Source organism: Brassica oleracea, chromosome C9 (genome assembly GCF_000695525.1).
Source record: "Brassica oleracea var. oleracea cultivar TO1000 chromosome C9, BOL, whole genome shotgun sequence".
In the NCBI taxonomy this organism is placed as follows: Eukaryota; Viridiplantae; Streptophyta; class Magnoliopsida; order Brassicales; family Brassicaceae; genus Brassica; species Brassica oleracea.
In genome coordinates this window covers 17,996,254-18,007,134 of record NC_027756.1, presented here as the reverse complement: position 1 = coordinate 18,007,134, position 10,881 = coordinate 17,996,254, and the positions used below count along the sequence as shown (strand labels likewise).

General features: G+C 31.9%; 2 protein-coding genes across 4 annotated transcripts; one reads left to right on the top strand and one right to left on the bottom strand.

Moving 5' to 3' along the window:
- Window positions 1-2,575: 2,575 nt before the first annotated feature.
- LOC106319259 (protein N-lysine methyltransferase METTL21A) lies at window positions 2,576-4,021 on the bottom strand. 2 transcript variants are annotated; one of them, XR_001265456.1, is made up of 2 exons: window positions 3,176-4,021; window positions 2,576-3,083 (listed from the first exon to the last, which is right to left on the bottom strand). XR_001265456.1 is itself a non-coding variant. In XM_013757537.1 (1 exon), exon 1 carries the CDS (start codon window positions 3,944-3,946, stop codon window positions 3,257-3,259), a length of 690 nt encoding a protein of 229 aa, XP_013612991.1. In that variant the 5' UTR covers window positions 3,947-4,021; the 3' UTR covers window positions 3,102-3,256. The 2 variants fall into 2 exon arrangements, 1 of the variants encoding a protein (XP_013612991.1); XM_013757537.1 differs by lacking the exon at window positions 2,576-3,083 and having other exon boundaries at window positions 3,102-4,021.
- Window positions 3,965-5,978, top strand: LOC106319258. Of its 2 annotated transcripts, none has more exons than XM_013757534.1 (5): window positions 3,965-4,242; window positions 4,436-4,787; window positions 4,871-4,986; window positions 5,069-5,173; window positions 5,259-5,978. In XM_013757534.1, the coding sequence occupies exons 1-5, from the start codon at window positions 4,018-4,020 to the stop codon at window positions 5,790-5,792; spliced, it is 1,332 nt and encodes a 443-aa protein (XP_013612988.1). In that variant the 5' UTR covers window positions 3,965-4,017; the 3' UTR covers window positions 5,793-5,978. The 2 variants fall into 2 exon arrangements, with proteins under 2 accessions (XP_013612988.1, XP_013612989.1); XM_013757535.1 differs by having other exon boundaries at window positions 4,159-4,242; window positions 4,341-4,787.
- The last annotated feature ends 4,903 nt before the right edge of the window (window positions 5,979-10,881 follow it).

Genomic DNA, 10,881 nt, shown 5'->3' with positions numbered 1-10,881 from the left:
GAGAAAAGCAAAGAAAAAAAAATCTATAGAAGATATTAATTAGGCATGTGATGGATCGGATATCCGGGGAATTTTAAGGTATCCGGATCCGGATCCTTATCCGACGGATCCATGATTTTACTATCCACCCGCGCAGCTCGTTAAAAACACTCCCATAAACACAGTTCTATAGATCGTATGTATTCAATTAAATAGACATTATATACTTTAATGTACATGTGGATATCCTAACTGTGGACATCGTATATATTCAATGTAAATGTGTACAACTAAGTTTGTGGACACCGAAACAAGAAAAAACAAAATGATTATACGATTTCTATGTTTTTCTTACAAAATATATAAGTACATATGCATAAGCATGTACATGTATGTCTTTGTGAAATTAATCTTAACAAAAAACATTTAAATGAAAAAGATGAAAAACTGTATACACATATTTTTTATTATCCACATGTACAATATTTTACCAAAAAATTACATGTACACCAATTTAAGTGTACATTGTATAACTAACTATATTCAATGGCTTAGAATATTCTTTTTAGTTAATTTATATCATTTTAGTTTCATTTAAATTCATGTACTCACTGTAAAATATTTCATCAAAACCATATATCATTTTTTAGGTAGAACCATGAATATTACTTTGAAACTCAACCATAAACTCAATTTTTAACTATTTTACATATGTGTCCACTATGTTACATTTATACTATCAAATAATAACAACATGTACACATGTTTTATTATCCACATGGATACTATGTTCGGATGTCCACATGTACACCAAAATAACAAATATCCATCTATATATATATAAAAAGGGTTTGCTTCTCTTGTTGTGCCACGTCAGCATCCAGGTCAAAAAGTCAAGCTTTGTGAACGTGACACGTGTCCAACGAATTAACAACATTATAACTTCCAAATATGTGGCGGTTGTGCTGGAAGCTGTTAGAGTGGTGGGGACAACTGTGGCAGTGCTAGAGATCATTGTAGCTCATGTGCACATTGGCAGTTGTCATTCAATTTGCAAGTTTCAATAGTTACGCGTTTGTCACGGCGTACACATATATTTTATTGTCCACGTGTACAATTGTTTTACCAAAAATTGCATGTACAATAGTTCGTTTGTACACTTCATAAATTATGATATATGATTGATTTTGAGTATCTTATTTGAGTTTATTTAGATTATTTTAGGTTTTATATTTATATGTATATAGCATTTGTTAATTCATGAAATGATGCAAAAGCTAAGCAAAATCATAGAAATGTGCACTAAAGATTAAGAGTTTAATATTTGATGTTATGCATTCCGTAAACCGTTTGTTTAGTGCAGTGGTCACATAGCTTATTAATGTCTTCAGGCACCCGAGTTCGAAGCTCTGTTGGTGTTTGTGAGTTTTTTTGTTTTTCTTTAATGAAGGGTATAACTGTAATTTTTCCATCGTCTTCCTCATTTACGGTTACTAATACTGCGACGCAAAACCCAGCCGCATCCTTTATTTGGAAATCATTGACATCATCTTTCTCTATTTTCTTGACCTAATACTAATATATCTAACAAATATTGGTTGATTATTAACCTAAAACAGATGAAAAACAAGTTTTGCCAAAGTTTCTGAGTTTGTCCAATTCAAGCCAAATCGCGACGGTGCTTGAATGTGGAGTGCAGCGGCTCAGGCATCTTTGCCCTCCGTGGTTAGGCTTGCCCGCATTCCAGCTCGTGGCTCAATCACATTCTCGACGAAGAGTTTTGACAACGGCTGAGATCGTATTGCAGAAATTGACGACAGCTGAGATTTTGTTGTAGAAATTTACGATGGTTGAGATTTACGGAGGAGTGCGATTGAAGAAAATACAGAGGCGGAAATGATGAAGAAGATGTTGATGGTTAGAAGTTTTGATGGCGTAGACATGGTTGATAGAGAAAGTTAAAAGAGAGAGAGAAAGAGAAAGTGGTGTTTAAAGATATAACTAGATTAGTTAAGAGACAAAGAGAAAGTTGAGAAAAAGTGTGTGAGGAATGATATGTGTCTTAAAGTGTAATAAAGAAGTGAAAATGTGACTCAAAGTGTAAATGTTTCATAATGGTAAGTATAAACAGGGCCCCCGTTTTTGTTGTTGTTTATGGCCCCGAGTAATTCAGGACCGCCCCTGCATAGACGTCTCCAAAGATCAGTTAATACTGGTCTCCATGGTTTGGTACTTTGTCTCCATGCCTAGAAACTTGTTGTTTGTGCTGATCGAGAGATTTTGCAACTTATTTTGAACAAGTCCTAGTCCCGACTCCAAAGCTTTGAGATGCTCATTTGTGGTACCCATAGGTGGTGGATCGATTTGGCGAAGAACACAGAAAAAAAAAATTGGGACCAAAAGTCTTACTCTGATACAAATTGATAGCGATGACTTTTGGTCAAAGCTTGAGCACAATGTAGTTGAGCAAGTTGAAAGAAAATAAGAACACGATACTTTTTGGGCAATTGATATTTTGCCTCTTTCAGGCTTTTCATTGACTTTTAAAGAAACGAAACAAAGGTTGGAATCATTGATTCCTACAATACTAAAAGTGAAAAGTGGGAGTTAAGGTTTCTAAACTATAGGATGACTTAGTCTCCCTTATTAACAACTAAATGAAACGCCAACAAGTAGAATAAAGACTTAAATTACTTTCATTCCAAGGCACCAGATCAAACCAATAATTGATTACTGCAGAGTGTTACGGTTTGGGACTGTTGCTCGGTTTGACTTCCTGCAAACTGGTTATGCGACTCCGTCACAACTCACAACTTGACACAATTGCATTTCACTCTCATCATTCTTTTCTTCCGAGCAAGGCTGGGAATCCCATCGTCTCCAAATAACTTTACTTGCTAATCTCCCACAAGGTCACTCTTGTGATGTGTTCAAATATTTACACGGTATCATCAACAATAATCACTCCATGTTCTTCGGCCAAAACCAAATCAAGCCTCAAATGAACTACTCTTCTCATGTTATCACTCTTATCCCAAAATAGAATTCCTCCGAATGAATCACCTCCAAAAGGACATTAGTCGTAGTTGGCGAATACCCATCGCCTAAACATACACAAAACATAATCCAACCCGTTCACTGATTCTGTTATATATAATAAAGTCCGTGTACTAATTTAGGTCCAAATAGAACTTACTCGAAACCGATGGCAAAAAGTAAGTAAAAAGAAAAGTTACATCCAAATTTTGTAAAGGTTTTAACAGAAACGAAACAGGTTTCATTCTGATTCACTCTTCGCCTTCTTTCTGAAGATGTACACGTCAGCTTCCTCATACGCGTATTCAGGATGGAGATGCTCATGAGGAACCTTGTCGATCTCAAAAACGACGCCGCACAGCTCCCAGAATAGCTTATCCGCTTCCGGCGACCGAACCTGATAACCAAGCAGCACAGCGCCGTCTTCCTTCATCAGCGACTCCATCGCCGTCACCAGATGCCCCACCGATTCCTCGATGTACACAACATCGGCCGCGATGACCAGATCGAAAGGCGGATTCAGCGCCGAGATCTGATCCCGATTGTTCCAGCAAACGATCGAGGTTTTTAGATATTTTCCGAGCGCCGCCTTGTTCCGTTTCAAGTTGTGCTTGAGCGCCGGCATGACCTGAACCATATCGGTGAGCACGATCTCCGTAAGGCCTAGCAGGTGAAACGCCATGCCGGCGACTCCGCATCCGGTGCCTAGCTCGACGGCGCGACGGCCGCGGAAATCGAGGAGTTCGGCGTACGGATTTGGAGACGATGGTGATGAGTCCTCCACGGTGGACCAGCGCTCGGCGAACTTGGCGAGAACTAGAGAGCAAGGCCATACGGAGGTTCCGACGTGCATCGTGGCATTGTCTTGCTGGATTGACAGCTGTGTGCCGTTAACTGTTAGCTCGATCACCGGAGAGTCTGTGAATTTCATTTCTCCTTCTCTTCCCCCTTTCTTTTTCCCACTCGTCGAGTTTACTTTCACATTTCCTGGAAGCTAGGGCTATGTCATGCCACATATTGCATGGGCCCGTTTACGTGTTTGATAATGGGCCTCAGAGCCCAATTAAATTTGTGTCTCTCAACACGGTGTCGTGCGTAATCGAATCTCAATCTCGCATGTCGCCGATTACTTCTTCTCTTGACGCTGTGCATATACTCCCTCCCTCTCTCTCTCTCTCTCAAGCAAAGCTTCTTCGATCTTCCCCAGTACAGTTTTTCGTTATAAAGGTAAGGCTTTATCAATCTCAGAGTTATGAGGAACGAAACAAACAGATTGATAAATCCGAATTGATATATTGAAAACCCCCTTTTCTTTGACTGTTTAGATTTGAAATCGAGATTCTCACCGAAGAGATCTGGTTCAACCACAGAATCTGCAATCTCTCACGCTGGTTTTGATCCTTTGTTTGTTAAAAAAAAGGATTGTTCTGCAATGGACACAAAAGCTCTGGCGAAATCGAAGAGAGCTCACACTCAACACTACTCCAAGAAATCACATCCGCTTCATAAGCCGAAAGCTCTAGAGAAAGGGCAAGTAAACCAACCAAAGAGTCCGGTTCAATCTCGTCGTGTTTCTGCACTACCGTCGAATCTGGACCGGTACGATGATGAACCCGATCTCGGTTTGTCGACTAATCAACCCGCGGATGTTATTGTGCCGAAAAGCAAAGGAGCTGATTATCTGCATTTGATATCTGAAGCCAAAGCTGAGTCTCATTCAAAGATTGAGAACGATTCAGATTGTTTATCATCGTTAGATGATCTTTTGCACGGTATGGACTCTCAATCAAGAACCCATTGTCTATGTTCCTGTTGATTTATTTGTTCTGTTTTTTTTTTGATTGAAATCTTGCAGATGAGTTTAGTCGTGTAGTTGGATCTATGATCTCGGCAAGAGGGGAAGGTGTGCTTTCATGGATGGAAGACGACAACTTTGTTGTGGAAGAAGATGGATCAGATTCATATAATGAGGTAGTAATAAGACTCTTTTTTTTTTAGCTAGAATAACTGTTAAGTACTTGCTTATCGTCTCACGGTTAGTAAAAATTTTCAGCCTGGATTCCTTTCCTTGGATCTAAAGGCACTGGAGAAAATGCTAGAGAAAGTGGAGGTGCATGAGAGGCTCTACATTGAAGCTGATCTTTTGCCACCCGAGCTGGTATACTTGCTGGATCTGAACCATTAGCTATAAACAAACCATTAGGCTCTGTATTTGACAGATTTGATGTTTTTGGACTGTGCAGTGTACAGCCCAATCAAAAGTTAGCCAAGATAAAGAACTGTATTGTTCCCACACTTCCCAAGACGAGGAAGCTGTGACAACAAGTCTGAATAAGCTGGTTCAACAAGAATCAAGTGGAAAGATTGACCCACAGGGAAAATCATCATCAGCTTTGAAGGACATGCAAACACTTACTGACCAGCCAGAGATATCTTCAGAAGTTGAAGCCGACCTAGATTTTCTTCTTGACTCCTTTAGTAAAGAGCCTAAGCCAGTGGCCAGCGCCTCAAGTACATCCAGTCAGAATCCTTCTGTCCAAAGATCTTCAGCTTTTGAAACTGAGCTGGATTCTCTTCTCAGCTCTCACGGTGGCGCAGAACCAGCGAACCCATCTGATCAAAAGCTTACCACGGCGGATTTCGATGACATGCTTGATGATTTGCTCGAAAGTACTTCAGTAGCAACCAAACCACAGGAGAACCAGACCCCTTTGTCGTCGACAGTTGGAAAATCCAAAGTTATAGAGGAGTTTGATTCTTGGTTAGATACGATTTGATTTATGTGTTTAGTGTAATACTTTTTTTTATTCCCAGGCAAATGAGAATCTACTATGTAGTCTATAAAAAATCGTTGGGGCTTAGGTAATCCTTGTTTGCCGATCTAGCTATGGTCTGAGCATTCTCTCTTCCAGCTTAGGTAAACCTTGTATTCTAATTTTTAAATCAAAAGATTGTTGAAGCTTTTTGGCCGACCTATCTATAGTAAGTCTGAGCATTCTCTCTTGCAGCTTCAATCTTCTTTAAAGTGATGAAAGCTTCATTGTTGGCAATAGCTTGGGCCGCTTGGCCAATGAGTTGAGCATCTCCCAGTGAAATTACAAAGTTGTAGTATTTAACAAAATGCTTCTAAGGAAATAGAAACAAAACCAGTACAACTTCCTGGCTAGATCAATACTCAATTATGGGATTGAGCACAAATATTCTTAATTTGATATTACTAGAGTATATTTGTAAGAAAACAAAAAAAATGCTTCTCTATTTGATATTACTAACTACTTACTTAAATAAACATTTTTGTTATCGTGAAAAATAAACAATATTTTTATATCGAGAGATTTATATTTAGATTAATTCATGTGTTCTTTTTCAATAGGGTAAACAAAATAAACGCTTATGTATAATTCCAATAGAATATTATTTATAAAATAATTGTATTTTTGTTCAAAAATAAATAATTATTAAATATTAAGAGACATCTCTATAATATTATTTAAGAAGTCAGTTTCTTATGTGTCGTTCTGACATTAACTCTCACGATGGTTGATTACATTGATACCCTTAATGAATTAAAAATATTAAATACCATTATTTATTTTTTTATTTAGCTTCCTTTTAAAAATTTCCAAAAACATATACATATAATAAAAAAAGAATTTTTTTAATAAAGTTAAAAAAAATGAATTGAAGAACGAAAAAATGAAATACTTTTGAAGGAAAGTTCACAAAATAGTAATATTACATTTAAAAAATATTTTTAAATAACATAAAATATACTTTTGAAGTAATAAAATACTTTATTTGTATCTATATTTTCTTAGATGAAAAATATAAATTTGTATATAATGTGATTTCATTAAAAAAAATTTACACAGATAATCTTGATATAAGAAAAATAAATAATATTTCTTTTAAAACATAATTTTAAACAATACAAAAAAAATTCAAAGTAATAGAAATACTCTTATATATCTATCTATTTTACATATAAAAGAAAAGTTCACAAAATAGTAATATTACATTTAAAAAATATTTTTAAATAACATAAATATATTTTTGAAGTAATAAAATACTTTCTTTATATCTATATTTTCTTAGATGAAAAATATAAATTTGTATATAATGTGATTTCATTAAAAAAAATTTACACAGATAATCTTGATATAAGAAAAATAAATAATATTTCTTTTAAAACATAATTTTAAACAATACAAAAAAAATTCAAAGTAATATAAATACTTTTATATATCTATCTATTTTTTTAGATGATTACATAAAATAATTAAGTAACATAAACTGATATATGTTTAATTGACTAAAATAGTTTATAATTAGTATTATTGAAGTGTTTTATTTATTTTTCATATATTTTGTTGACTATAATATCTTCCAACAAAAAATATATCGATAAATTATATTTTACTTATATAATATTATTTTCAAATACAATCACAATTTTGTTTACTGTTTATTTTTAAGAGATATTAAAAACTAAAAAAAAATTATTTCAAATAGTTACAAAATAGTTTAATGAGGTAGATATATTATATTTTATCATTATAAAAGTTATTTGTTGTCTTAATATTAAATTTTCTTTTAAATTTTATGTTTTTATGTTTGTGGAACTTAATACTGTATAACCATAATCAAAATATCAAAGCAAATCTGAATTCTCATTTTTAAAAATATTTAAAATGAATTTCAGTTTCCATTCAATAAATAAAAGGCATAAAGTTATTTAGAATTTATAGAATATTTTAATTATTGTAAATATTAATATCTGTTCATGAGTTTCCAGAAATGTATCACCTACGTATGTATGTAAGTTCCTATTGAGCATCGCTTTATTTAATAATATTTTTTTTTAAACATCAACATATAATTTGATAAATATTATGAAAATACATGCACATTTAAACGATAAATAAAATTGATTTTATTTGACTTAATTATAATATAAATAAGTATACTTCATTTTAAATTTGAAAGAATATATGTAACTCAATATACTCACAACATGAGTGAATCGACTAATCCAACTTATATCTAAAATCATAGATTTTACTACGATAATAATATATAATTTTATAAGAATAGTAATTTATTTTATAAATATAAATCATAGGATAACTAAAATCATATTAAAAAAAAAATATTAACCCACTGTTACAATTTAGTTCTTTTCTAAAATTTATATATATGCATGATACTTCAAAATATTATCGTTATATTAATTTATGTGATTTAGAATCATACACTTTATTTTATTTTTTATTTTATTTTAAACACAATATTTCTTAAGTTATACATAATCTTCATAAAATATATTTACATATCTAAGCCAACAACCATCTAAATGCAAATAAAAAACTAATAAATTTTTTAATATATTTAGAATAATAAATATTATAGTTGATGCAATCCAAATTAGCCAAATGATAACTAAATCGATTGTAAAAACAACAAAACCGATTAGATATATATAACATATATAAAATCAATTGTATTAATAAAGTAGTATAATATTATAAATATAAATGATGCATACAAATTATAAATTAATTTAAAATTAAAATTAAATGTCAATCAATTATTATAATATATTTACTTTAGAAATATTTATACCCGTACATGAGCACGGGAAAATCACCTAGTTTGTAAATAACTCACAAAATTCGTAATTAGCAAGTAATAGAATGAGACAAATAATTCACAAGTCATTCTTAAATAAATATTCGAAATAAGAAATACCTGATTTTAATAAATCAGAGTACAAGTCTAAAATTTTAATATTTATACAAAGCAATATAAGTACAATTTTAAGTATCCGGTTTGTGCCCACCTAAGCTCGGCTGAGAATCATCACTTCTCTTGTCTTGCTCGGCCTTTTCGATTATGAAGTTAGCATATAAGTACAGCTTCGTCAGCTGCATCTCATTGCCTCAGTTGCATCAATAAACTAGTTACTAAACGTTAGAGTATCATCATCAATGGTCTTTCGTAAGGTTTTTCAACATAAAATATAAATATGAAAAAAAAACAAAAAAAAAAAAATGAATGAAGTGAGTTAAAAATAGTGTTACTTTATGAATGGCTTAATTTGTTTTATATTTAAATTTAATAACACAAATAAATTATTTTTGTACTTTATAGATAAGATATTCTTCTTAGCTTTGAGATGGAGACATCTAGAAAATGTTGAACTTATATGCTAGCTTTGTCATAATCTTGGGTATCTCCCTGCACAGCCTGTAAGTAGGAAGATACTAACTTCTCTTTGAGTGATGAGCTGGCCTGCATTATATTATTTTTAGAAAATACTAAAATTCTACGTAACTAGAGAAATGTAAATAATCTGTCAAAAGAAAATCATACATAAAAATGGAAATTCCTAAATTTAAAACCAAATCATAACAGGACTTGTATCAGTTTTTGACCTAGATTTCTTTTTCTCGTAAAAGATCTATAATTTGGTTTACATGTTTGATTTTTAGTTATTTATCTCATTTGTATTATACACTTGAAGTTTATTTGACGTACTAAGAGCGGATTTTACGAAACTAACTCTTCAAATTGACAATAAGCAAAGAGGGCTACCTAGCTAAATAATGGTAATTATTGTCTTGTTACCATAAAAGTTCTTAAGAAATTTAGTTTCATAAAGAGTGTCATTTGACAATTTTTATACCTATTTAAAAAAATTGAAATGCAATTATGTTTTTATCACTTACAACTATTTAAATAATTCAATTTGAACAAAATAAAATTATTTATAAATTCAATACATTTTATCATTAATATTAAAGTTAAAATACTAAAAATTAGGTGTTTTGCCACACATACGGAAATATCTTCTTACGAATATTTATTATCTTTTTGTTTTATTAATTCAAAAATCAGCATGAGAAGTTATTATTTATGTTTTAAACATTTTAAATAAAACATAAAATTATTTATATATGACAAATTTTTCATTAAAATATATTTACTTATTATTGTGTTGAAATTTAAAAACAACTCACATATTAAAAATATTTTAGAAAATCTCTCTATAAAAATGTTTTGCTTGGTTAATATTTAATTATAAATTATTTTATATCTTAACTTTATCACTTTTATAATATAAGAATATTATTCAGGATAACAACACAATATATAAGAATTATTTTTTCTTTTAAATATAATATTATTAATATAAATTTTGTTTTTAATTATATAATAAATTATATATAAAATTTATTAAAGGTAACAACGACATTAACCACTATGACTTTTAACGTGAAAGCTTAAAGGACAAAAATCAATTCGCAAATAATATATAGATGTCTATTATTATTATTATTTTAAAATTATTTAGTATATGCGTATGACTTTAGTATTTTTTTTCTAATTAAACATCGTATTTTGTTATATACACATGTTTAGTAGATCAAATTGTTGTATTACAATTTTTCTGTACACTATATATATTATATAGAAAAAAAATCTTAAAAATCATTCAATATTCTCGTTTCAGTTATATAAATATTGTAAGATTGCATGGAGTTCCGGTCAGCATTGTATCGGATCGGGATACAAAGTTCACGTCTGAGTTTTGGAGAGCCTTCCAGAAGGCGCTTGGGACGAAAGTTCATATGAGTACGGCTTATCACCCGCAAACAGATGGTCAGTCAGAGAGGACTATCCAGACATTGGAGGATATGCTCAGAGCTTGTGTTTTAGATTGGGAAGGTAGTTGGGTGAAGTATCTACCTCTAGCCGAGTTTGCCTACAACAACAGCTATCATTCGAGTATTGGGATGGCACCATATGAGGCTCTATATGGTAGGCCTTGTCACACACCACTTTGTTGGACGGAAGTGGGAGAGC

Coding starts and splice junctions, on each gene's coding strand:
- LOC106319259 (XM_013757537.1), bottom strand. CDS start 3,946: ATGAAATTCACAGACTCTCCGGTGATCGAGCTAACAGTTAACGGCACA.
- LOC106319258 (XM_013757534.1), top strand. CDS start 4,018: ATGTCATGCCACATATTGCATGGGCCCGTTTACGTGTTTGATAATGGG. Junction 4,243..4,435: donor TACAGTTTTTCGTTATAAAG/GTAAGGCTTTAT, acceptor GTTAAAAAAAAG/GATTGTTCTGCAATGGACAC. Junction 4,987..5,068: donor GATCAGATTCATATAATGAG/GTAGTAATAAGA, acceptor AAAAATTTTCAG/CCTGGATTCCTTTCCTTGGA.